This window comes from Cervus canadensis, chromosome 30 (genome assembly GCF_019320065.1).
Source record: "Cervus canadensis isolate Bull #8, Minnesota chromosome 30, ASM1932006v1, whole genome shotgun sequence".
Classification (NCBI taxonomy): Eukaryota; Metazoa; Chordata; class Mammalia; order Artiodactyla; family Cervidae; genus Cervus; species Cervus canadensis.
The window spans coordinates 14,716,170-14,743,635 of NC_057415.1; the positions used below are offsets into that span (position 1 = coordinate 14,716,170).

A 27,466-nucleotide genomic window follows, 5' to 3' on the forward strand; every position below is an offset into this window, starting at 1 on the left:
ACTGGAAAATTGCTTTTCAGGGAGAAGGTCATGTTTTCCACTGATAAGAGGGTCATTTGTATCAAGCGAAACGCACATCCTTCCAATCTAGAAGGAAGTTTAAGTTTCAGTTTTCTGAGAAGACAGTAGGAAACACATTTCTCCCTGGCTAGGAAGAGAGTATTGAGGACAGGGAATGGGAATTTAGGCACCATTCCAGCAATGTCTGGGTCTGTCCTGAGCCCAACCAAGGCCAGGGTGGTATCTCCAAAATACCGGGTCTGGTGGAGACAACGAAGACTATTGAAGGGGAAAAATTACAGGACAGGAAAATGAAATGCCACCCCCACACAGCTGCTTTGTGCATTCCTTCAGCGCTCTCAGACTTTGATATTTGCATAAAAGGGCCTGGATCAACTTCCACCCTGGGACAAAGCAGCCAGCAGGTCGCCGTGGACAGGGCAGGCTTTTTCCTCATGAACAGTCTGCAATTTCACAGTCATCAGCGTGTGTACCCCTCCTGGGCCGAGGGGTCGGCTCAGCCACACCATGTCTGTAACTCTGCGTGCACCGTCTGGGTCTCTGGCCAGCAGACCTTTCCAATGCAGGCTTGTCTTTGAGCCTGTTTACAAAGCCTGAAGTTACTTCTGTTTTGTTTTAGCCAGAAGGGTGAAGTGCTGCCAGCAGTATGTCTGGAATGTTATTTACTTGGTACATTTCTGTGGCTTTTCTTTGTAGAGCTGCACATGCCAGAGCAAAGGGTCATTTACTTGAAAATGCCAGGTTTCGCAGTTTGTCTTCTCCATGGGCGCCTTTCTCAGGAAGAGGAAGTTTAGCTCCTGTGCCTCTTGGTTCCCTCCCACCCTCCTCCATCCCTCTCACCCTTCTCTCCGTCCTTCCTGCGTTCCTTCCTGGCTTCCTTTTTTTTTCTTTCTCTGAGTTAGTGCTCTGAAATACTGTTGGCGCCTGCTGCATTGCACCCTTGTATCCTAAATGTCCCAGCTACACTTTTATTTCCCGGAGTTTCTGGTGGACTCTGCTGAAATCCTGGCAGACACTTTCTCATTTGCGTGCCTGCCCTGTTATTATTGCACATGAAAGCTGTCTGTTTTGGCACACATGACTGCCGCGATTTCAGTTGAGCTCCCTGAGCTGAATGGGTGAGGTTGTGCAAGGGAAATACAGGTGGGGTTTTCTCTACTGGTGGCCGTGGGGGCGGAGGACAAATCTGCGAGCAGTTCTGGCTTGTGCGGAGCCCACATGATGGCAAATGCATGGCTTTTAAAGGAAGGAACCAGTGTGTACAGTTTCTTAATTTGGAAGGTTTCACAACTACTTGTGTTCAATTGATGGAGGAGAGGTTTTTTTTTTTTTTTTCCAAAGCAAATTCTTCATTCATAAGACTGTAAACAAGTCCTGGATAAATGAGAAATACTGAAGCACAGGAGGTATATTCCCTTTACTTCTTCTCTCTTCAGCCTCCCTTCCTCCCATTTCATCAATGCAGCTCTAATCATGGTGTTTGGGGTTTTAAAACAAAGTATGGGAAATGAGATTAGATATTAGTAAATCTCCCTGGCTAGTGCCAGCCCTGGGGCCATTTGCACACCTGAGTGAGTGAGCTTCCTTCTCTCTCTCTGCCTATCATTGTGTCATGTGAATTATAAGCATCTGTAGATAGGAAAAGATACCTTTGAAAATCTCAGCCTTACAGAGATTCAGCCTTTATCAGAGTCTCTTGAAACCTCACCCATCCATGGCACCTGTGAGTTTGTTACCTCTGTAACCAGCCCTGGCCTGAAATAGAAAATGTTTGGTTCCATTCTTCTCGGCTTTTCCTGTCCTTCTGCGTGACTTCTCACTTTGTCTGTAAGCTACTCGGATTTTTGGCTGAAGGGTCTTCTTTGATCACTGTCTTGACAGCATGGGCTTCGCGTTCCCACACCTGCTCTTCTTTTACAGTCCAGATTTCAGAGTAAACGCTTCCATCGCCTTGTAATTTCTTCAGTGTAAACCTCGGTGCAGGTTACTTATTACAGGTAATAGCCTTTTGATGACGGAGACAACTGCTTGGCAGAAACGGCAGCCTGAACCGCTGCCAGGAACACAAACTGCCACTTTATTTATTTCTAAAAGCATCTAAGTTGCGAGCCTATCGGTCGTGATCTAGCATGCACATGATAATAACAGGCTGGCAGGGCTGAGAAAGCTGCCCCAGGGGGGCGGTCAGGAGGACAGGCCCTGACAAGACTCTTGTGTGTTTTCTCCCCCATTATCCACAGCCCACACATCGTCTTCCTCTCTCAGAGCACCTTGACTGGAATGAGCCAGCTCTGTGGGACCCGTCTCTGCCATGAAATTGCTCATGCCTGGTTTGGCCTGGCGATTGGGGCTCGAGACTGGACAGAGGAGTGGCTGAGTGAAGGGTTCGCCACTCACTTGGAAGATGTGTTCTGGGCCAAGGCACAGCAGGTAAGTTTCAAGTGCGCTAAGCATTTCAGTACCCAGAGTCAAGTTCAACTGAGTCGTTCGCTCATTCAGCAGATAGGTATTGAGTGCTCATTATGCACCTAGGTACTTGTTCTGTTTGCTTTGTAAATGAGAGGAGAGACCTTGCTCCCCATGGGGTTCACTGGGGTTCGCGATCTAGTGATGACAGGGAGACCAGGTAGGTAAACAACAGCATCTGCAACTTGTAGGGATGATTACTGTCAAGAAAATGAAGCCAGATAGAGAGGGGTGGAGGAAGTGCTGTTTTAGAAGATGCTTATTAGAGAAGGTCTCTGATGAGGAGACGTTGAGCAGAGACTTGCAGAACAGGTGGTACTGTGGCGTATGCAAGCACTCCTTTATGCTTGTGATTGTGTTGACATCAACCATGTTCTGCTTTGTTAAGTGATGGGATGAAATTTTAAATCCAGAGTGATGATCTCAGATGTCTGCTGCAAGTAATGAGGAATGAAACAGCTGGTGTTGCAGATTAGGGAACGGGGAGGACTGTGGTACACCGGCCACTTCCCCTCAGTCCTGGCCAATTGCTGTCATGTTGAAAGGAGGGCTCAGTAGAGCCTGGACTTCTAGTGTTTTAAAAGAAACTATGACTGTGGATTTTTATGTGAAATTTATCAATGTGAAAAATATGCAGACTAAATACACACCGAGGCCAGACCTGGTCAACACACTCCTAGTTTACAACCTCAACTTTAAAGAATTAGGCACCAGCAATAAGGAAGATATGGCAGCTAACCTGCTTTCTGCTTGTTTTCCAATTCCTAATATCGGGGTCACGTCTTTTCCCCTACTGTCTCTGCTTACTGGACTATTTGAATTCTTCTGAAATTCGCAAGTTCGTACATATCTGCATGATTTTGTTAGTTCCTTCTGCCTGTTGAAATCCTGTGTATCTTTCACTAGCCAGCTTAAGGTCACCTTCCTTTGATAGCCCAGGCTCTTCATCTCATTCACAGTGCAGTAATGCTCTTCTAGAAACTTTGAGTTTCCACTGCAGTTGTACTTACCTCTTTTTTCTCACTTGTTTCTTCTTCCTCCCATCCCCATGAGTAGGTGATGACCTCTTCCTCAGTGGCACAGTGGCCTGCTCATCCTCCCACGCCCCTTTCCCACCTTGGCTACTGAGCTAGCAGTGTGCAGAGCTGTGTCCCCCTCCACGCAGAATCTGTGAGGAAAGGTCACATGGCAGATTCTTGAGCAGAAAGGCTGGGTTTGAAGTAGGACCCGGGTTGGAATCCCAGCTGTGCTGTTTACCAGCTTTGTGAGTGTCAGGAGGTTAAGTCACCTGCCTGAGGCTCAGTTTCCTCATTTATAAAATGCTTAACCTTGCAGAGTGCAAGGGGCGGTGTGTGAATGAGCTTATTAGCACCATGCCTGACACATGGAGTGTGTGCAAGAAATACCAGTTGTCCCTCTTGTTCTCTTCATCTTTGTTTTTGCCACCACCTTGCGTGGAGTAGGCATTCAGCAAGGATTGAATAGGTTTAATGTAAATATGCCTCTCTCACCATCTCTCCCTTGAGGTGCTTCCATCTGAGACGATCAGATTTGCGCTATTCGGGTAATCAGGAGTGTATGTCAGGTGTCTGATGACCATCTCTCTGCCCTTTATGTCCTGAATCCCCAGAGAGCACTCCCCCTTTATCCTTCCTCTTGCCTCTACCTCCTGGAATCTCTTTGCTTGGGTCCTGCCTCTAGCTGTTCTGCCCTGCATCTATCAGTACTGATAGAGGCACAAAGTTGGCCTGGCTGCATCTCACAGCTATAAACCTTCCATGTGTCCATTCTCTGCTAGATTCATAGAGATAAAAGGCTAAGTCCACCACGCTGCTTTGAGAAAGGTCAGAGTCTAATTTTGAAGATAAGGAAAGCATATAGTGGAAGGAAGAAGAAAATAAGTTAGAAAAGAGAGGTAAACACTAAGTAGTGTGGGAGTTCAAAGGTGAAAGAGGCTGGATGTGAGAAAACCCAGAAAGCCTTCTTGGAGGAGATGACTTCTTATGAGCCTCAAAGTGAAATAGGGGTTAAAGTTTCTCTGTCCCTCTTTTGCCCTTAACCTGAAGTAGGGGGCAGTCCACCTCATCTTCCTTTAAGGTACATGCAGTAAATCCTCAATGTGTGAAAACACAGACACCCCCTGAAGTGAAGTGTCCATTCTGGAATCAGCACAAAGTTTGGAAACATTTCCAGGGTTCATCGCTTGCTCTGATCCCTTCCTTGAAGGTATAAGACTGAGCTGCTGGTGGTCCCTGCCAAGCCTCCTCAGCCAGAGAAAAGTGCTCCTCAGGGCAGAAAAGGGTGGGTGGCCTCAGGGGACTCTCCCGCTCAACAGGTTGCTTCATCACTGAACAAGGCATGAGAGTGCAATGTTGCCTTTCTGCCCAGGAGACTGTACTTTGCAGCACCACACATTATCAAGTACAGCAAAGGGGAGTGGGGGATCTCTGAACAAGGAGATAGAAACCTCCACTCCTCTCAGTGGCGTTCCACAGAGAGAAGTGAATTGAATTAGTGGCAAGTTGAGTCATATAACTTGTCATCAACTTGGAGAAAGTCTAGACTTCTTTACAGGTGTCTTAGTCAGCTCAGGCTGCCATAACAAAGTACCACAGACCAGGAGACTTAAACAGGCGAAGTTCAAGATCGAGGTGCTGACAGGCTTGGTTTCTGGTGAGGCCTCTCTTCCCTGGCTTGATGAGGGCCATCATCTCACTATGTTGTCACATGGTCCAGAGAGAGATTTTCAGTGTCTCTTCCTCTTCTTACAAAGACACCAACCCTATTGGATTAGGGCCTCATCCTTTTGAACTCGTTTAACCTTAATTACCTCCTTAGAGGCCCCTATCTCCAAACACAGTCACACCAGTGACTAGGTCTTCAACATAGGATTTCTGCTGGGGGAACACAATTCAGTCCATAACAACAGGACACACAAGTTTTGTTGAGCATATCACCACTGCTAGCTACTTGGCACTTCTGTTCCTCCCTGAATGGCAGCCTGCTCCCTGGCAACCCTAACCGTTCCCAATTTTTAAAACATTTCACACTCTTTCCAGGCCCCACAAGCTTTGTACATGCTTCCCCACTTCCTGAAATTCCTTCTCTCCTGGCTGACTCCTGCTTTCCCTGAGGACCAGTTCAAACCTCATCCCCTCCACAGGAAAACCTTCTGAACACACTGGTTGTCTGGGGGGCTCTGGAGTCCTTCCTCAACCCCTACCATCACTGGACTCCAATGGTTACTATTCTCATCTGTCTCCCTGGACTCCTCAAGTTCATAGCTGTGTCCAGTATGTCCCCAGGGCCTAGCAGAGAATCAGTAAATATCTGTCAGTTTCCAGGAATGCCTGTAGACACTGACAGTTCCCTCCCCAGTGGATGTCCTGCTGCCCACCCCACCCACCCCCCCACCTTTAAAGCCGAGGGGCCTTGTGAGCACACGGGTGACAGCAGCCAGTTCTGACCAGTAGGGCAGGGGTGATGGCCTTCCTGCCAGAGAGGGAGTCCAGGCATTGCGCTCTTCCTGGTTATATGCAAACAGAGTCATCTGGGTTACATTAGCAGGCTCCACTGTAAACAGCCCTTAACAAAACTGGGGGCTGGGAAAAAATAGGAGGTAAATGGAGGGGACCTTTCCCACCCTGTGCGAAAAGACAAGGCAAGACAGGGCTGGAAGGAATCAGAGTGGAAACTGGCCCCTAGGGAGGTCTGCTCTCTCCAGGGCGGGGCAGACAGGGGGAGGCGGAGAGGCTGTCGGACCAGGGGGCACCTCCCAAGCAGGCAGCGCGGGAGGGAGGGCCGGTTCTTCGTTTGAGGGCCTGAAAGGCCTCTTTGGCCCTTGGACTTTCCCTGTGGGGCACAAGGCGCGGTGGGGGCTGTCTGTGCCTTCCCCCCCGAAACAAAGCCCACCGCTCCATTGGCGGCCGAGCCTGCAGAGGACAACAGTGACTGTGTTTTGTGCATGTGTGTTTGTGTGTCTGTGCTCCAAGCAGCTGGCCCCCCACGAGGCCCAGGAGCAGCAGGAGCTGAGGGCTTGCCTGCGCTGGCATCGCCTCCAGGACGAGGTGCAGAACTCCCCGGAGGAAATGCAGGTGTTGAGGTAACGTCCCCATGATCCTGTCACCTTCCCGTCCTCCCCATCTCGCTCCTCCTTCCCTTCAAGGCACACCCAGGCCATCTCTTAAATCTGCTGGGTTTCCTTTTGAAATTAAATTGGGCTAGATTACTCATCCTCCCAGGGATGTGACTGTTAACATTTTAAGTCTTTCAGGGCGTGGGTTTGGATTTGCCTTCTGACATTTTCCTGGTGTCTGTGTTCAGGAAAAAAACTAGCACAGGGCCATTTCCAGGATCAAATTCTTCATTTGAAGTTCTAATAGTCACTTTACATGGTTGACCGTGGACTTTGGAGAAGGTGAGGATCTGGTAGCCTGGCAGACAGTAACCCTTTAAAGCCAAAAGGAGAAAAGAAAAAAAAAAAAGCCTTTAGGAAAATATTGATTCCTAAGTGTTTAGTAGTAACAGATGTTTGTGTCAATGGGGCCTTTTGTTCCGGCTGGGTCCCCGGCAGGAGGCCACTCCCGTGCCGGTGGGAGGATTCTACTCTTGGCTCCCTGGTTTTATTTTCAGAGCGTGTCTTGCAGCACTTGTAGGATTACTTCTCGCCATTTCACCATTTGGGGGGGGCGCGGTTTCTCTCCTCTCCTTTTCTTCACTTCTCTAAATAGTTGTTTATCTGAAACCTTGAGCCTAGGCCCCAGGAGCACTGTGGTTACTATGGCAACAGAAGCTTTCCTCCTGCCCCCTGTTGACTGGAGCCAAGCCTTTGGAATCTGCAGTCAGACAGGTGGGAAGGCGGCCATCCAGGAATCGCCCCTTATTTTAGATGGCAGCCCCCAGGGCCAGTCTACTGCCTGGGTAGGAGCCTGCCTGGACTGGTTCCGTTGCTACTTGTTTTTAAATAAACACCCCCCTCTTCAGTGACTGCTCACTAAGGCCGAGGTCTGAGGGAAATGCCGAGTCCAGCCTGACCCCAGCGAGGCTGGCCGGTGCTTTTGTGCAGCAGCGCTGGGTGTGGCCGCTCTTCCCAGGGAGACGTCTTCCCTCGCACACTAACCGCTGGCGTCAGCTGACTCATCCATTGTTCAGGAGCCAGGAGCCTGCCCTCCCCACCCAGCGCCACTGTGAGCATCCTTTCCCTCAGCTGCCGGGTTGGCAACACCCATGGCCACCATGGATAGGGTCCTGGCTCTCTCGGGACTTCCACTTAGCGGGGACCCTCTTGTGTGCACCGCTAGTTACAGGCAGTGAGAAGTTGATGTGAAGGGAACCTGGAGATTTATAGTAGGGAGGCTGGGCAGTGCCTCTTGGAGGAGCACCAAGGCCTGGAGGCAGGAAAGGGCCTGGCATGCTGGGGTTGAGGAAGAAAGGATGGTGGTGCGGTTGGAAGGGCGGGAGAGGCGGGTGGGAGCTGGATCATCCGGCCTTGTCCTGAGTTGCTCCAGGGCCTTAAGGACAGAGGATCCGATCTGTCTGGTGTTTTTACACTGCTTCCCTGGCCGCTGTATGGCATGGACTGCAGGCAGCAGACAAAAAGCAACAAGAAGGGTTAGCAGATTGCAGTAGTCCACACTAGAGGTCCTGGTGGCGGCGGGGTAGACACAAGAAGAGACCTGTTTAAGACATGCTTTGGCAGTGGAACTGGCAGGTCTTTGGTCTATTGAATATGGAGAAAAGGAAAATGAAAGTGTCCAGAATGACTTCTAGGCTTTTGACTTGAGCAGCTGGGTAGACAGATGGTGATGCCATTTGGTGAGATGGTAAAGACTTTGGGAGGAGCAGGCTTTGGAGGGAAGAATAAAGATTTCGGTCTTGCATGTTGTTAAGTTTGATGTGCCAAATAGACGTTCAATATGGAGAACGCAGGGGGGTTTACAAGTCAGGAGCTCAGTGGAGAGACTGAACCATTCACCCTATGGATACTTACAATTCTGAGCCCATTGAAATCACCAGGTAGGAAAAAAAAAAAAGTGAGAGAAGAGGTTGGGAGGAAGATGAGGAGTCAGCAGAGAACCTGGGAAATCAATGTAGAGAAAACCCAGAGGCCAGGAGTCATGGAAGCCAGGAAAGAATATGAGTCAAGAAGCCGAAGTGGGGTGTCAGATGTTGCTGAGGGGTGTTGTAAAAGGGATGGAGAAAAGTGACCTTTGTTTGGATCACATGAAAGATGTTGGTGACCTTGACATGCATGCATTTATTCATGAGCTGTGGAGAAGGGAGTCAGATTGAAGTGGGAAAGAGTGAATGGGAGGTCAGGAAGCAGAGACACTGAGTCTGGACTTCGTGAGAGCAGTTATGCTGGGAGGGGAGCAAGGTGAGCGTCTGGGAGCTTTGTTTTAAGGCGGCTGATGCAGGAACAGACTGGTGTGTGGGCTGTGTAACTTCACCAATCCCGCCAAGAGTCAAGACTCTCAAGACTCAGTTTCCCCACTTTCCAAGTCCCTAAGTCCCTTTGATGCTTCCAGTTCTGAATGACACCACAGACCATCCGAGTGGGTAAGGATATTATAACTAAATTTAGTCGATGAAATGTGTTCCCAACATATAAACAGCCAGATGTCCACTGGGAAGTCAGCACACATGCAGAGAGCCTTGTCTCGGGGGTTCATGGAACTTCTGACGTCCAAGAGCTTTTCCTTTGTGTGTGGAGCTGGGAGAAGGAATACACTATTTTTAGACCCTTGTGCTAGAAGGCTTATTATGGCATTTGTTTTTCTTAGTATTCAGAAATTGTGTTTGCCTAAATTTAGGCTAACCATGAAATGAGTGCATTTGAAAGATTTGTTGCACATCAGTATGGAAAATATTGTTATCAGATGCACTTACAATGAAGAGGAAATGTTTCTGAACCTGCCCTGAATTGGATAGTCTCAGTTTAGTTTACTCCCATCCCTTAGAGTTCTCCCTTAAATGGGCACAGAGAACCTAGAAATGACAGAAAGTGAAAGGAAAAACCAGGGTTGTAAAAATTTATTCTCAGATTTTTGTTTTAATACACAAATAAGACCTTGGGAAAGAAGTCTCATAAAATGATAATCAGAGATGCTATCTTTTTTCCCTTTCTTTTAAGATACCCCATGGCCTTGAAATAATGGACCAAGAACAATTTAGAAGTCTTAGTTTCACATTGCCAGATGCAACGGAAACTTCAACTTACCTTTGCAACAACTTTCAACATGGTTGACCACTCTTTCTAAAAACACTTTCTTCTCTTGGCTTCTATGTCACACTCTCCTTGATTACCTTCTGCTTCACTGCTGGTCCTTCCTCACCTCTCCTGCTGGCTATTTAGCATCTTCCCTTAGGTGACTCATGGTTCCGAAAGACTGGTTAAGGTGTCCAACATCATATAGCTGATTAAGGGCAGAGTGGGGATTGAAATAATCCTCTTTTCCCTACTCTATCTCCCTGCCTCTGAAGAACTCAATATAGCATTTAGTTGCGGTTTAAAAAAAAAAAAAGAAAGAAAGAAAGAAAACTCCAGGCATCCTGAACTGTGGAAGGACCTGAAGGTTGTGTTGAGAAAAGAATTCTTAGACCAAAGCATCTTTGTGTTTTCACACATAAGAGTGCATCTGATTATTTCAGTCAATATAGGGAAACAGCAAATTCAATATTGTGTTGATGATATTAAAGGAGTATTAACAAAGTGAGAAGAGAAAAATTAAAATTATGCTTGTCTCTGACTTGCTAATTTCAGTAATTTATAAGACCTGTTCCATGAGTGCCTTCCATATACCCAGTGTTGAATTACGGCTCTCATCAAATGTGTCTTAAATTGACCTAGTGGTAAGTTTTATTTGGTTACAGCAGTTCCTTGTGTTTTCCTAGCTTTCTCAGCCTTCACTGGCTGGGGAGCCTGTAACGTGCCTGCAGGCTCCTAAGGCATAGTTTCAAAAGTCTAGGGTCACATTACTACTGGCTCCATGCCTTTTCTCATTTGTTAATTATTAAAATGCCTTTCCCATAGACGAGACCCCAGTGGCTGTCTCCAGACCCTCCCTCACCTCTCCACCACTCCGGGCAGAACCGTTCACCCTGCAAAGCCTGATCTTATTGCCGTTCCACTCTCCCCGGCCTGGCGGCCACCGCTTTACTCTCTCTTATTCCTTTCCCCAACCCCCGGCCTAAAAGCCCCTCCCTGTCCAGTGCAGCAGCCCTGACTCTTGACAAGCAAGGTGCCTTCTGAAAGGCTCCCGTGCCTCTGGTCTCCAGGGTAGAGCTGCATCCGGCCTCTTCTAAGTGCGTTCAGTCAGCGCATCATGACTGGTCAGCGGGATGGAAGAGCTACGGTGGCAGGGTCAGAAGAAATCTCTGTTGGTTTTTATTGTTTGTGATTTATTATCACTTCCCCCCTTTTCTGGATTCATTGTTAAAAGTCAAGCTCGTGCTGAGAAAACCTTAAAATATATCACGTTGAAGAGGTGCTGACAAGCCCAGAGTCTGACGTGGCTCTTTCTAGCTACTGCCTCCACAGTTGATACGGTTCTAGGGAAATGTGAGCTCTTTTTCTATCTTCCTCGTGAATCCCTCGCTGCTCCCCCCCCATTACAAAGACATGCCATAATAAGAGGAAACCCTTCAAGTCTGTAACTCTATCTATGGCCAAAATGGAATGTTCCTGCCACGAGTCCTGTGAATTTGCACAGTACCTAAGCACTGTTTTCCATTTTTCCCTTAAAAGCCTATGTATAAACCTTCTCTAGTATGCATGAAGTCTTCACCTTTAAAGTTTTTTTCAAAATTCTTATTTCTAATCCTTCAAGAACACAGCAGTCTTTTCCCACCCACGTGTGGGAACGTGTCCATCCATAGCCACACAAGCCTTTCTCATGGAAAAACTCCAGCCCAGAGTGTCAGTCTTCACCACTGCCCCTCCGCCCTGAGCCTGAACACTCCCCGGAATTCTTCTTTCAGTCTTCCCTGGCCCTGCGGGCACAAATAAATCCCTTCGCTCCTCCTGCAGCTCCTTTCTGTGTTGCCTTTGGTATCTATTCCAGACCTTCCCCACCCTCCCTTCCTTCCCTTGCTCCTGCCCCAAAGGGAAGACTGCCGCCGCCAGCCTTTGATTCTGTAAGCACAGCAGCGTCCACGTCTAGCCTGACCTCTCAGATGTCTGAGTGCCAACCTGACAGTCTCAGTACAGCTAAAGAGAAATGTCTGGTTCCAGAAACAGAACTAGAAATGAGTATGCCTTGATGCATATCACAGAGCTACATATATGAGTGCGCTTTAGACCCCTCTGCCTATAAGGGAGACGTGAAGGAAGATTAGCATACCAAGGGAGGAAGAAGTTCCCATCACTTTGGACGTGAACCGGGGTCACAAGTCTAGGGAAAATTGTTCCTAAGGACCCTGTGCCCTTATGATCACCAGATTCTGTAAACATAGTTTACCTTATTAGGCTTAACTCATTAGGCTCCTCTCCTCTTAATCTTACCATATTAGGCTCCTCTGCTTTGTTTGGTACTGTTAATAGCTCTTTCCTTCTGGAAATTTCTATCACCTGACTTTCACGGCTGCCCCTCTTCTGGTTCTCCTTGGTCCCCTCTGCCGTCCCCTTTCCATCTCCTTCACAGTCTTCATCTTCCTGTACTTAGAGTTGGCCTTCCCTAGGGGACCCCTCCTGACTGCTCATCCTCCTGGAGTGGTTTCATTTAAACATTTTCTTTTAGTGGGGGTTCCTCCGAAGCAGATGAAATTCTTGTTAAAGAGATTTGTTAGGAAGAAGTCTCAGGAGGGAAAAATGGAAGGGAGAATGGACAGTCAAGCTGGGTGCCATGATATCAAGTCAGGTTATACAGGAGTGCTCTGGAGGCAGTGTGGGTCAGCTTCAGAGTGGTCCCCATCAGGGGCAAGGAGCCCAGAGTGCGAATGTCCCAGCACCTGTCATCATTGCTGAGAGAGAAATGCATTCCAGGTGCTTCTGGTTCTTGTGTTCACAGGCACAATAGGCTCAGGCAACCTGAGGGCCACATCTGACAAAGAGTCACAGAGAACATGCCAAGAGCTTATGTGAACACAAATGATGAAGGGGTCCCATGGGATATGAGTGGGGCATGGGCACAGCTGGCCACACCTCTTGTCTGTGCTGCAGGCTCCCAAACCTCCAGCTCTCTCTTAAAGATCAGATATGGATGCTGAACTGTCCATCTGACACCATCTCTCCCTGGTGGCTCAGATGGTAAAGAATCTGCCTGCAATGCTGGAGACCCAGGCTCGATCCCTGGGTTGGGAAGATCCCCTGGCGAAGGGAATGGTTACCTACTCTAGTATTCTTGCCTGGAGAATCCTCATGGACAGAGGAGCTTGGGCTACAGTCCATGAGATCGCAAAGAGTCAGACACCACTGAGCAACTAACATCTTCATTTTTCTTCTTTCTTTCTCCCTGTAGCCCGCCAGGCTCCTCTGTCCATAGCGGTTCTCCAGGCAAGAATACTAAATGCCGGGTGCTTGATAAATGCTGAAGAAGTGAATGTTGTAGACAACATGATCTCTGTCTGAGTTTCTTTGTATATTACTCAGAGAGTTGAAATATTGTTCACAAGAGAGTAGATAGACAAATTCTAGGCTGCATCCTCAGAATTCAAAGAGCTAAGAGTTTAATATTTGTAAGCTCAGTTAGAAAGGGCCATTCAGAAGATGTGAGGCTTGAGCTTGAAGGGTAGGAGAGAATTGCATTGGCGCTACTAAAGCAGTGAAGGGAAAGGAGCTCAATGAGCAAAGCCTGGCAGGCATAAACAATGAATTGATTATGGACATAGCCATTAAATGAGAAATGGGTTTCCTGACTAGGAGAACCGTTAAGAACCTATGAGACGGAAGGTGGACCAGGCTGAGTAATGGAGTTCCTTTGATGCCAGATTCAAGAGTTTGCATGTGACCGTCTAGGCAGTGGGAAACTTTTTTCAGTTCCAAGAATGACATAGTGAAAATGGAATTCTGGGAAGATTACCCAGCCTTTGGGATAATGTACAATCAGAGAGACAGTGTAGAGAGGCCAGATAGAATTAGATGGCTATTTCAGGAACCCAGACCTGAGATTTGAAGAGCTTGGGACCCTCTTCTTAAATGGTCTAAGGCTTTGAATGAGTCACTCATTTGGGGTTTTTCAAAACTGATTGAAATGTCCATACAGCTTCAAGACGGCTTCTAATAAAAGGATGTAAAGCTGTCTCTGATCCCAGATAAGGACCAACCCAATAAAGGAACTGACTGAATACATGAGCTTTGTGAAGTTTGTTATCACTTGAACAGAGTGAAGGGCAACAGTCCCAGTGCCTTCTTGGCCGAGACCTAGTCTACCCTGCCTCTTTTTAGAAAAAAGTTGTCTGAGGATGCAGACCTAAACTCTCTCCAGAGCTCGTTAGTGTTCAGTTCTCAACCCAGGAAAAGTAGCATAGGGTTAAGTCAGCCTCGAAGCCAAACGCCTGGATTTGAGTCCAGTGCTGACCCTACTAATTGCTATGTGACCTTGAGCGAGATACACAACCATACTGAGCTTAGCTCCTCACGGTAGAATGGGAATAGTAACACAACAGTTTCCATTTTATAGGTGAATGTGAGCAATAAATGTGATGAGTACACGCAAATCATTTAGAACACACGCGTTAGATTAAATCACAGGAAATTGCCATTTCGATGCATCTAAAATGACTTGAGTGTTGTGAATTTTCTGTGGTTCAACCTATAGTAAATACTCAACCCATGTTAGATACTGTCATCTAGACCCTCTGGCACCAGGTAAATGTTTGCTCAACAAGAGACAGGGGGCGCAAGGACGCAGCCCCCTCGGCCAGCCTCATTCTCTCCTGGTTTATTCTGGTTTCTGTCTCTTCTTTCATGACTGCCACCCTCTAGCTGGCGACCACGGAGGCACCCTGCTCCTGTCTCTTTACCAAGCAGAGCCTAGAAACACCTACCTTTCCTCCTCACAAACTTCCAGTTGGCTAGAATGTTCCAAAGTTCATTTTGCTAAGAAGTTAAGAGAATTTTTTTTTTTTTAAAGTTAGTTAGTTATTGTCCACACCCCACTCAGCATGTGGGTTCTTAGTTCCCTAACCAGGGATTGAACCTGAACCCCCTGTAGTGGAAGCTCAGAGCTTCAACCACTGGACTGCCAGGGAATTCCCCAGAGAGCATTTTTTTTAAAAGTAGAAGAATGCCTGGTTACAAACGGAAAGGGTAAGATTAAAAGCAAGCACACTGCGCCACCCCCCACCCCCACCCCCAAACTCTGAACATTAAACAAAGATGCTCAAATGAACAGCCTGAGGAAAGAATTAACTTGGCAATGCTTCTAAGACTCTTGGGAACCTATTCTGGTCTAATCTCTACATAAGGGCCACCCTGGTGTCCCCTCTGGATCTGCTCTGTACAGCTTCCCTGGCCTCTGTGCAGAATCTGACTACAGCCCTGAGAAGAAGAACATTCTTTGGTCTATGGCCCTCAAGAGTTCCAACCCGGGCTCAGACCACTAGCACTGGCCTGCGAGGTTCTCGATGTCTGTATCTTGGGACTCCTGCCCTCCACCCGCCATCACTCAGGCTCAAGGCCCCCTCCACCCCATTATCCCTGTCTGCTTTATTGTTTCTGGTTCTTTGTTGTTGTTTTTGGTTTGAATCCCACATGCTGGGCAGCTAGCTGTATAGACTGCTTCTCCCCTTTCGTGACAGGAGGCAGCTGTACCTGTGCCAGCATTTTCTGAAAAACTCAAGAGGCTCCCAGCCAACCAGAAACACACCCTGCCCTTTCCTGTCTCAAAGGCCAGCTCCACCCCCGTGAGCTGCCCACTCAGTTCCTGAGGGTGGAGGGACACCCTCAGCTCACACTTCTTTTACCCAGCAAAGATGACAGACACATCCTGAAGAGTTGACTCAAATAACCCTTCCCTTCTTCATTTTTCAGACCATTCTCTGGTTACTCATCACTCAAGTATTTCTAAGGGAGGGGTAGAATTCTCTTTGATAGGCCCATAATTACATATGTAATGTATCTGGTGTTTCTTTTTTGAAGAAATAAAGTAGTTCATAAGCACTACTTAGTTAACCTAACCATGTTTAAAAAAAAAAAAAGAAAACTCAGTTTCACTTTCAGTTCAGTCACTCAGTCGTGTCCGACTCTTTGTGACCCCATGAACCGCAGCACGCCAGGCCTCCCTGTCCGTCACCAACACCTGGAGTCCACCCAAACCCATGTCCATTGAGTCGGTGATGCCCCAACCATCTCATCCTCTGTCGTCCCCTTCTCCTCCTGCCCTCAATCTTTCCCAGCATCAGGGTCTTTTCAAATGAGTCAGCTCTTTGCATCAGGTGGCCAAAGTATTGGAGTTTCAGCTTTAGCATCAGTCCTTCCAATGAATATTCAGGACCGATTTCCTGGACTCTCAAGAGTCTTCTCCAACACCACAATTCGAAAGCATCAATTCTTCTGTGCTCAGCTTTCTTTATAGTCCAACTCTCACATCTATACATGACCACTGGAAAAACCATAGCCTTGACTAGACGGACCTTTGTGAGAAAAGTATAAAATTCCATCCCTACCACTGTAGTCCTCACCCTAAGATAATCATATTGTCTTGTGAATCCTTTGGAAAATAAGGCTTATAAGCATATATGCATAATTTTCCTGTATTACAACCCTGTGAGGTACTGATTCATTATAATGCTATTTGCTTATGAAATATTTTCCTAAAAAATAATTCCTATATTACATAAACTACTCTATAATAGTTCAGTCCTATTTTGCTCATCTTCTGAGGCTATCTCATGCCCTCAGCCAATTCTAGCACTATCTACATTACATTCTTGGCTAATGAGTACTAATTTGCCATTCAGAAAAACTCTGAACCTCTACTTCTGCCTGTGATCTCATGTAATCCTAAACTGACTCTCTTCTACAGATTATTTGTTTTCTCCTCGTTTGTCTCCCTCGTGCTCTGCATTTAGTTTGTGTTTTGGCCAATTGTTTTGACCAAGAATGACTGACAAAAGCTGTACAGCTATTTGAACCTGCTGCAGAGACACAAGAGAAAAATATTTTGGTGGTGGTTTAGTCACTAAGTCAGGTCCGACTCTTGCGACATGTGGACTGTAGCCAGCCAGACTCCTCTCTCCATGGAATTCTTTAGGCAAGAGTACTGGAGCGGGTTGCCATTTCCTTCTCCAGGGGACCTTCCTGACCCAGGAATCGAACCTGGGTCTCCCGCATTGCAGGCAGATTCTTTACTGACTGAGCTATGAGGATAGCCCAAAATATTAACAAATAGTAAAAAAAAAAAAAAATCTTACTACATATTAAAACCCAATTTCATAGGGGCTCCTCATCTTTTCAAGTCAATGGTTGAAGAGAGAAGGGATAAAAAAGAGGGATTGTATTTCTGTTAAACGTTGTACTGTAGGGTCTAGTCAAAGTAATTAGCTAAGAAAGTAAAATAAAAGACGTTCACATTGGAAAGGAAGAAGTAAAACTATCTTTTTGTGGATGGCGTAATCTATATGAAAAATTCTAAGGAATCCACCCCCCAAACACTGTTAAAACTAATAAACAAGCTTATTAAGATTGCAAGATACAAGAGCAGTATACAAAACACAGTTGTGCTTCTTTCTGTTTTGATTGAATATTGTGTTAGTTTCAGATGTACAGCAAAGTGATTCAGTGATTTTATATTTTTATATATATATGGAGAGAGAGAGATGCTATGCTCATGTGTGTGCTCAATCACATCCAACTCTTTGCAATGCCATGGACTCTAGCCCACCAGGCTCCTCTGTCCATGGGATTTTCCAGGCAGGAATACTGGAGTTGGTTGCCATTTCCTTTGCCAGGAGATCTTCCTGACCCAGGGACTGAACTGGCATCTCTTGCATCTCCTGCACTGGCAGGCAGTTTCTTTACCGCTAAGCCCAAAAAAGATAGATATCGTTTTCACATTATTTTCCGTTTAGGTGGTTTACAAGATATTGACTATAATTCCCTGTGCTATACAATAAATCCTATTGTTTATCTTCTTTATATATGGTAATGTATATCTGTTAAGCCAAATTCCCAGTTTATCTCTCTCCTGGACTTCCCCTCTGATAACCATAAGTTTGTTTTCTATGTCTATGAGTCTGTTCTGTTTTATAAATAAGTTAATTTGTACTACTTTTTAGATTCCACATTATAAGTGATATTATATAATATTAGTCCTTCTCTGTCTGATTTACTTCACTTAGTATGTTAATTTCTAGGCCCATCCATGTTGCTGCAAAATAACAATCTTTCTTTTTTAGGGCTGAGTAATATTCCATTGTATATATGTACCACATCTTCTTTACCTATTCATTAAGACAGTTGTGTTTCTTTACACTAGCTATAATAATCTGAAAAGGAAATTAAAAGACAAATTCATTTATAACATCAAAAATGATAAAATACTTAGGAATAAGTTTAACAAAAGAAGTGCAAAACATACTAAAAACTATAAAACTCTGTTGAAAGAAATTGAAGAACTGAATAAATGGAAAATCATCTTGTGTTCATGAATTGAAAGACAGGATTGTTAAGATGCAATCCTCCCCACACTGATCTACAGATTAAGTATAATCCCTGCCAAAATTTCAGCAGTCTTTCTTTTCTTTTTTTGCAAAAATGGACAAGCTGATCCTAAAGTTCATATGGAAATTCAAGAGACCCAGAACAGCCAAAACAGTCTTGAAGAATGAAAGCAGAGTACTCATACTTCTCAGTTTTAATACTTATTACAAAGTTACAATGTGCTTCCAAGGTGGCTCGCTGGTAAAGAACCTGCCTGCCAAGCAGGAGATTCTGGTTCCATCCCTGGGTCAGGAATATCCCCTGGAGAAGGAAATGGCAACCCACTCCAGTATTCTTGCCTGGAAAATCCCATGGACAGAGGAGCCTGGAGGGCTACAGCTCATGATGTCACAAGAGTTGGATGTGACAACAACCAAGTTACAGGAATGAAGACAGCATGGTACTGGCATGCGGGCAGACAAGTAGATCAATGGAATAAAATTGAGAATCTAGAAACAAACACTGTCATTCATGGTCAGTTAGTTTTTTGGTTTGTTTTTTTTTTTTTGGTTACACTGGGTCTTTGTTGCTGCGCCAGTGCTTTCGCTGGGGGCTACTCTTTGTTGTGGTGCCCAGGCTTCACAATGCGGTATTTTCCCTTGTGGAGCACAGGCTCTAGGCACAGGGGCTTCACTGCTTGCAACATGCAGGCTCAGTAGTTGAGCTTAATTGCTTCATGGCATGTGGAATCTTCTTGGACCAGGGATCGAACTCATGTCTCCTGCATTGGCAGGTGGGTTCTTACCCACTGTACCACTAGGGAAGTCCAGTCAGTTGGTTTCTGACAAGGGTGCCAGAACTATTAATTGGGGGAAAGAATATTCTTTTCAACAGATGTGCATGGGACAGCTAGATATCCCCATGCAGAAGAATGAAATCAGACTGTCTGCTTCACATCACATACAAAAACAGACTCAACACAGATCAAAGACCTAAATGTAAGTTAAAGCTATTAAACTATTAGGGGGAAAAGCCATAGGTATAAGTCTTCATGAGCTTGGATTAAGTAACAGTTTCTTAGATATGACACCTATGGAGGGTCAAAAATCGAAGAAAGAAAGTATCAATAAATTGGACTTTATAAATTTCAAACTTTTGTGTTTCAAAGAATTCCATCAAGAAAGTGAAAAGACAACCTACAGAATGAAAGAAGGTATATTATAATATACTTTATTATATATATAATATAAGAGAAAGCAAATTATAATTCTGAAGGACTTGTATCTAGGATGTATAAAGAACTCTTACAACTCAATAAAAAGACAAATAACTCAATTTAAAGATAATTAAAGGATCTGAATAGACATTTCTCCAAAGGAGATATACAATGGCCAAAAAGCACATACAATGCTTGACATTATTAGTCATCAGGGAAATGCAAATCAAAGCCTCAGTGAAATATTAGTTTATACTTACTAGAATGTGCTGAATCGCTTCAGTTGTGTCCAACTCTTTGTAACCCCAGGCTCCTCTGTCCCTGGGATTCTCTATGCAAGAATACTGAGTGGGCTGCCATGTCCTCTTCCACGGGATCTTCCTGACCCAGGGATCGAACCCAAGTGTCTTATGTCTTTTGCATTGGCAGGAGGGTTCTTTACCACTAGGCCACCTGGAAAGATAGTCGAAAAGGACAATGAGGGTTTGGAAAAATTAGAACCCTCATACACTGTTGGTGGGAATGTAAAACAATGCAGTTCCTTTGGAAAGCAGTCCAGCAGATCCTCAGAAGTTTAAACATAGAGTTACCATACAAACCAGAGATTTCACTTTGAAGTTTATATGAGAAACAAAAACATAAGTTCATACAAAAACACGTACAGGAATGTTCATAGTAGCATTATTCTTAATAACCAAAAAGTGGAAGCAGCCCCTGTCCATCAGCAGATGAATTGGTAAATGTGTTATATTCATACAATGGAATATTCATTAGCCATAAGAAGGAACTGGAGCATTGGCACCTGCTACATGAGTGGATGAATCTCGAAAACACTATGCCAACTGCAAGAAGCTAGACATAAAAGGAAATGTTGTATGATTCCATTTATCTGAAACATCCAGAATAGGCAAATCTATAGAGATAAGAGAGCTTCCCCGATGGCTCAGCAGTAGAGAAACTGCCTGCAATGCAGGAAGCTCAGGAGACATGGGCTCGATTCCTGGGTTGGGAAGATCCCTTGGAGGAGGGCATGCATGGCAACCCACTCCAGTATTCTTGCCTGGAGAATCCCTGGTCAGAGGAGCCTGGCAAGCTACAGTCCATAGGATCACAAAAAGTCAAACATGGCTAAAGCAACTGAGCATGCGTGCACATTGACACAAGAAGTAGACTAATGGTTATCAGGGTCTGAGGGAGAAGGAGAAAGTAGAAAGTGACTGCTTATGGGGTTTCTTTGGGGGGTCATGCAAATGTCTGGAATTCGATACTGGTGGTGTTTTCACAACCTTGTGAAAACCTTGTGAAAACCATCGAATTATACATTTTTTAAAAGGTATATTTTATGATACACAAGTTACATCTTTTCTCAATTGTTTAAAAAAGAGAGAGATTGATAGAAATCACTGGATGTTGTATAACATCACTGTAACCTTAGTAGGGTTGACCAGCAGTTTTCCAAAAGAGAGCTAGAAGGAGAACTTAAGGCAGGAGGCAGCTGCTGTCCTCAAGGCTGTGGATGCGACCGAAGGAGCCGCTCCCAATGCTGGATGCCAGGAAGATGTCGCCATGGTGTCTGTGGTACAACACCCCACGCAGAGATGATTCACTTCCAAGGAAGCATCCATCAAGTACAAGTATATACACACCAGTGCGTGTGTTAATTTTTTCCACCCTGGGTAATCCTGATGATTGTGCTGTTATTGACACACAAAAAGCCTTTTTTTTTTTTTTTAACTGCTCCAAAATATTCCAGGTTATGACTATCCCATGACTGACTAACCATTTGTTACCCTTTGGACATATTGATAATTCCTAGATTTTTGCTTTTACAAACCACACCGTGTGGACTAGTCTTACCTTACACTTACCATTAGTGCACAGCATATTCGACGTAAGGCCTCCATAGCGTACACAGAGCTGCTCTCCCAACTACTCGTCCTGTTTTACGTCCAGGTGTGTGTTGGGCTGCAAACTCAGGCGAGCCCTCCATCCCCTGCCAGCTCCAGTCCTCAGCATGGTGCCGTTCTCCACCCAGGAGGGAAAAGTCCTTCTCCGCTCCCACAGACCATCTGCTCCTCTCTGAGTCATAAGAGGAGACGATCCTGCCCATTATTTCAGCATACGGTTCCACACATGCTTGTCAGTGTTCAAAGCGTGCTTCTAACCTCCCCTCGTCAAATGAAGTCATATGTGTTTCTTTTGCCTCTTTCTGAGATAAAGTCATGGAGTTTTTGTTTTGTTCTGACATTACCAAAAAAAAAAAAAGTTTTCCATTTTTTCCCCTTTCTACTTTTGCTTCCTGGAACTTTCAGGTTCTCTGTATTCCTGTGTTCTGAATGGGTATAGCAGGCTGACAGCCCGTGTTCTGTTATGATCACCTTAGCCCTGAACAGGGTGAGGCCCCTTTTATCCTGGCTTATGAGGATACTAGTTCAGGTATGTTGCATTCACCTCTCGAAGACAACACTGTACAAAAAGTAACAAGAACCTTGTATTGCTTGGATACTATGCTGTTTAGCTAAGCCTAGCCCGGAATATATGTGGTTGAATAAAATTCACTTATGGTTCCTTTAATTCATTTAGGGGTTTTTTTGTTTGTTTTACATCAAAATCACCCTTCGTGGATTTGGTGAGGCTAAGGCTGCATAGCGATTGATCTTCCCTCATAGCTCAGTGGGTAAAGAATATGCCTAAAAGGCAGGAGACCAGGGTTCTATTCCTGAGTTGGGAAGATTCCCTGGAGAAGAAAATGGCAACCCACTCCAGCATTCTTGCCTGGAGAATCCCATGGACAGAGGAGCGTGGCGGGATACAGTCCATGGGGTCACAAGAGTTGGATATGACTGAGTGACTAAACCACCACCACCGCCAAGGCTGCCTAGCAAACCTACTAACTCCATTGTACTGGAGGAATAATGTTTTACTTCTAAATGCTGCAGCTTAAATATACTCTGGGCTCTCTTACCTCATAAAATCATAGACTGTTAGGTCAGAAAGGACCTTAGAAGTGCTTTTGCCTAACCTTCTATCTCCCTGACAGCCACCCAGCTTCTACCTGAGTATTCCGAGGATTCTGTCCTCACTGCTCCTGTGGGAACTGCTTGTGTTGGAACAGCCTTCCTTAGCTTAAGCTGGAGCCTGCCTCCATATATAGTCTGTCCTCTTAGCCCTCATCTCCAGAGTTGCACAGGATTTGCCCATTCTCCCCCAAACAATCCATGTATCTGAAGGCCGTGGTCTTTCCTTTTCTCGTCACTAGGTCACAGGGTTGGGAGAACACTTCCCTCCTTGAGTGTGGTTCTTAGCTGTTCTCTTTGTTGACAATGGCCTTCTCCAATGGACACCTGAGCTGAATACTGCACTCTATTTGAGGTTACACCTGTGAAGACTGCACTGGAACTATTATTGCTTCCCTTCATCTGGATAACTCAGAAATAATAGAGTTAGTTGAAGGCGCTCACATGTAGACCATTTTTGTTGTTCAGTCACCAAGTTGTGTCCGACTCTTCATGACCCCATCGACTGCAGCATGCAGGCTTCCCTGTCCCTCACCATCTCCTGCAGGTTTGCCCAAGTTCATGTCCATTGAATCAGTGATGCCATCTAACCATCTCATCCTCTGTTGCCCTCTTCTCCTGCCTTCAATCTTTCCCAGCATTAGGGTCTTTTCCAATGAGTCAGCTCTTCGCATCAGGTGGCCAAAGTATTGAACATATTCCATTTTTAAACTTGGTATTATACACCTCAGGGCAGTCTTACCATTCCAATCACTATGCTTTTTTTTTCCCCTTAGTTACATTCATTGAGTGCTTCTGATGTGCTAAACACTATGCTAAGCACTCTACATACACTTATTTAGTCCTCAAAATGGCTCTAGGTACCAGTACCGTCTTCCTCCCCATTTGATGAGTGAGGAAACAGCATGAGTATAGCAACTGACTACCTTTCTACCTCTAGGAAGTGGCGGAGCCAGGATGAAAGCAGAGGCGAGTCTGGCTCCAGAGTCCTCTCTCCCTGCTGTCTGCCCCTATCCCCAGCAGGACTCCCTGTTAATTCTCATTGCTCCTATTGATCTCACCTATTACTTGTTTATTGTTTTGGAAAGCCACATCACCTCTTGCTGCCTGTTAAGTTTATAGACAATTTAATATACCAAATCTTCTTCATAGTTAAATACTTTTAAAAGCTTCTTTGTCCTTCTTGACTGGTATTTTATTAATTTTGGATCTTCATTCCAGCCTGTGGTTTCTGTTCTTTACTGTAGATGCTATCAGTCAACCAGTTAGACTTCCATACTCAACTCATTTGCAAATTTATTAAGCCAGTAAGTCATCATTCCTTGGAAGGACTCCCTCCCAGTTATAGCAAGTAATTAATCAGCAGCCTTGAGGTTCTGTTTTTTAACCTCTTCAAAACTCTGAAACAGCCACCATGTGCTCACCACTACCTCCATCCTGCCAGCTGCCTTAGAGAAGTCAGGATGCTGATACCCACAGTGAATTTCTGGAAGTTGCCCTCAAGATCCCATGCTACCTCCTTGCAGCCCATCATTTTCTAACTGCCCACAAGCTATCTGTTCGATACACAGTCACAGACTTTGCTTCCCTTCCTCTTATTCCATCTTCCTTTGCAAAATCGGAATGACATTTGTCTATCTCCATCGTCCCCTTCCCATTGTCTCCATGATTTGATGCTTCCAGAGGCCTGTGATTGCAGGTGGAAAGCTTTCTGAGCTGTGGCATGCCCCTCACCTGGCCTGGAGTCAGAACTTCTGTAAATGGTGAAGTCACCCTGTCCACTGACACCAAGAATCAGTTCTCAAATATGAAACATTAGTTCCCACATAACAATGCTTGTTCTACCATGTATAGCTTGTAATTTATTCTCCTGGCAGAAAGTTTGAAGCAAAGTGGGAGTCAAGTAGTTCTGTTCATCCTGTCACCTCTTAACACTTGGTTTTCTTTAGGCTCTAAACATTGCTGCAAAAGCCCTTTTTATTGTCCTGGGCATTCTCCCTTAGCACGAACTCATTCGGAATGTCTGCCTTTCTGGCAACAAATTTCCAGCTTCCCAGCTCTTGTAGATAGCATCCTCCAGCATCCCCCCTTTCCTCTTTTGTACATGCCCTCTTACAACACCCCCTTATCCTGGGCACACTTTGCTCATTTGCTTCTTTGTCTCCTTTGAAAACAGTGCAAATTACCTCTTGGTGTGCTGAATATGATGATATACTGTGCAGACTAATTGTATTAATCCGTTCGGGGGATTTCATTCTTAGAAAGGAATTTCTGATTTATGGCCATTCAAAACTCAAGGACTATTTTGGTTTTTTATTAATGCTCATTACTTCCCGCTTTTCTAAGTTTTTTCTTTCATTTCCCTGCCCTGCTTATCAAATGTGTGGAGTTTTTTGTGTTTTCCACAGTTCTGCTAACTACAGAGTCTTTTCTCATCGCCCTCATCAGCAGCTGACCTCTCCTGCTCTATGTACCAACCACTGGCTTCTTTCACCCTCAGGGGACAGAATATACCTTATCACTTTCCTGTGGCTCCCTGGAGAGGTGCCTCTTTCTGTCTTAAATCATTTTATCAATTGCCTGTTTCAACACTGGCGTGGTAGCCTGCTGTGTCTGCTATAGGATAATGGTCCCTGATGGGAAAAAACCTTCATGCTGGGTAGCTGTTAAATCCACTGTGAAAAACACACAGATAATCAAACTTGCCAAACACCAGTAGCTTTGACAAGGTACAACTTCATTAGTTAAAGGTGTGCACAAACTTTTGTCCTATCCTCTTTGGTAACACTGTCCAAAGGCAAGGCAGTAACAAGCGTTCATTATGCAGCACATTTTATAGATGGAAAAATTGTTGCAAAAACAAATGAGAAGACCATATTATTCCTATACTTTCAATCATTCTGCCGCCATTTTTCACCCAGAATTTTATTAATCTCTTCACAGAGTGGTATAGACTGTACGGGGTTGGGGTGGGGGGCGGGGGCAGAGAGTGTCAGGAATATGCCCAGACCTAGCTTACTAGAATTTTAAGCAATACTTGAATTTTTTTTTCCCAGTTTGTTTTCTGATGATGATACAGCAAGGAGCAGGCTTACAGATCAGCCACAGGAGGGTTTACACTCCAAATCAGGGGTGTCTGCACAGGTGGCACTAGTGGTAAAGAACCTGCCCGCCAATGCAGGAGATGTAAGAAATGCAAGTTCAATCCTTGGATCAGGAAGATCCCCTGGAGAAGGAAATGGCACCCCGCTCCGGTATTCTTGCCTGGAGAATCCCATGGACAGAGGAGCCTGGTGGGCTACAGTCTACGGGGTTGCAAAGAGTCAGACACGACTGAGCAACTAAGATTAACTAACATGAAGAGAAGGCGTGGGACTGCATTTATGTGCCTCGTCAATTCTTTTTTAATTTTTATTTTCAAATAATTTTAGATGTGCGAATAACTACTGAAATAATAGAGTTCCTGTGTTTCCTTTCCCCTGCTTCCCCCAATAATAGCGTTGTACACATGTGACTATAGGGTGATGTCTTTCTAATATCTTTGCCTGTCAGAGGAAGGCTTAGCTGGCACAATCAGTATTCACTATGATGAGACTGTGCAAGCGTGCTAAGTCACTTCAGTCATGTCAACTCTTTACGACCCCGTGGACTGTAGCCCGCCAGGCTCCTCTGTCCATGGGGTTCTGCAGGCAAGAATACTGGAGAGGGTTGCTGTGCCCTCCTCCAAGGGAGCTTCCCGACCCAGAGATCGAACCCACGCCTCCTACAGCTCCTGCATTGCAGACAGATTCTTTACCTCTGAGCCACCTTAGCTTTATTTATATTGTGCTTGGTCTTCCCAGGTGATGATTGTGGTAAAGAACCCACGTGCCAGTGCAGGAGACATAAGAGGCATGAGTTCCATCCCTAGGTCGGGAAGATCCCCTGGAGGAGGTCGTGGCAACCCACTCCAGTATTCTTGCCTGGAGAATCCAATGGACAGAGAAGCCTGGCCGGCTACAGTCCATAGGGTCGCAAAGAGTTGGACACGACTGAAGTGACAGCATGCACGCATGCATACTAGGCTTACAAAATGCCAACAGGCACTCTGGCTAAGTGCTTTTAGACACTTCGACAGCCACAGTCACTATCACTGCCCCCTTTTTACAGATGAAAACTGGGCTTAAGTGAGTTGTGGTGTTGCCTGACTCACTCAAGATTACATGGCACGTAAGTGGCAGAGTCAAGATTCTTAACCGGTGTATTAGCTGCTTCCCTGGGAGATGTCACGTGTGTATTTGGGGCTCAGAATTCTCCAGGGGTATTCACAAAGATGGTATTTAACTTCATCCACTACGTCAGGGTGAGTGATGCCCTGCCACCAGACCATCAGGCACCTGTGGGGCAGCTGCCACTGATGGAGCAGGGATGTCGGGATGCTGATCAACCCCTTTCTGTCTCATTTCTGGGATGCTTCATCCCTGGCTGAAGCACTGCAGTAGCAGGTTTACAGATGAAGCTGTGTTGTGGCTGTCACTTCCATGCCAAGAAGTACAAGACGGAGAGTGCTGGCAGACGGCCCGTCTGGGCTGTGGCAGAGCAGTAGGTGTTGAGACCCAAGCTGACACGCTTGAGCACCTTTCAGAGGCCTTTTCTCAAATCCCATCATTGGCAATCGTCCTGCAGAATTGGTTCTTTCTTCAGGAGATTTGATTCCCAATCCAATCATGTATCAAATATCGCCATCATCGGACAGCTTTTTAAATGTCCATATTGCTTCTGAGAGTGAGTGGAAAAGGAAGGAGGTGGACAGGGGAAGGTCATGCCAATCTCGGTTGTTACATTCGGTGCCAGGTTCAACAGAAACCAAGGGCATTTAAGCCCAAACGACCTTGGTAACTTGATCTCTCACATTCCATGTGTTCCAGCCAAGGAAATAAACACTGGTGTAAAATGTTGAAGAGATGCTTAACACTTTTATGTTACAAAGTGCTTTTACATTATCTGAGCCTCATCACACTCTTTACAGGTGAGAAAATTGAGCTTCAGGGAGAGGAAACATGTTGTCAAAGATTCTCCACTTAGTATTTGGCACAATCGAGGTGGGGGCCTCAGAAAGCAGCAAGGACTTTGGTGTTCCATGGACCTGGGTTCCAGCCTCACTTCTGCCACTACTAGCTTTGGTTG

The 27,466-nt window shown here is 45.5% G+C and overlaps 1 protein-coding gene and 1 long non-coding RNA gene across 18 annotated transcripts in view; both read left to right on the plus strand.

The window, feature by feature from the left end:
- The window catches only part of LOC122431703 (aminopeptidase O (putative)), a 392,534-nt gene that overhangs the window by 234,158 nt on the left and 130,910 nt on the right, over window positions 1-27,466 (plus strand). For 11 of the 17 annotated variants that reach the window (XR_006266602.1, XM_043453080.1, XM_043453083.1 and 8 more), the window contains exons 6-7: window positions 2,262-2,451; window positions 6,480-6,589. Coding sequence is in view for 16 of the 17 variants with exons in the window: in XM_043453080.1 (XP_043309015.1) it covers window positions 2,262-2,451; window positions 6,480-6,589 (300 nt within the window). In the remaining variant the exon portion in view is untranslated. Of the gene's footprint in view, window positions 1-2,261; window positions 2,452-6,479; window positions 6,590-6,810; window positions 7,908-9,619; window positions 12,812-22,542; window positions 22,827-27,466 lie in introns of those variants that run through there. The other 6 variants (XM_043453082.1, XM_043453073.1, XM_043453077.1 and 3 more) reach the window with 4 other exon arrangements.
- On the plus strand, window positions 494-2,016 carry LOC122431706. Its single transcript, XR_006266603.1, has 3 exons — window positions 494-665; window positions 1,363-1,427; window positions 1,942-2,016. It is a non-coding gene; the product is annotated as an uncharacterized LOC122431706 (long non-coding RNA).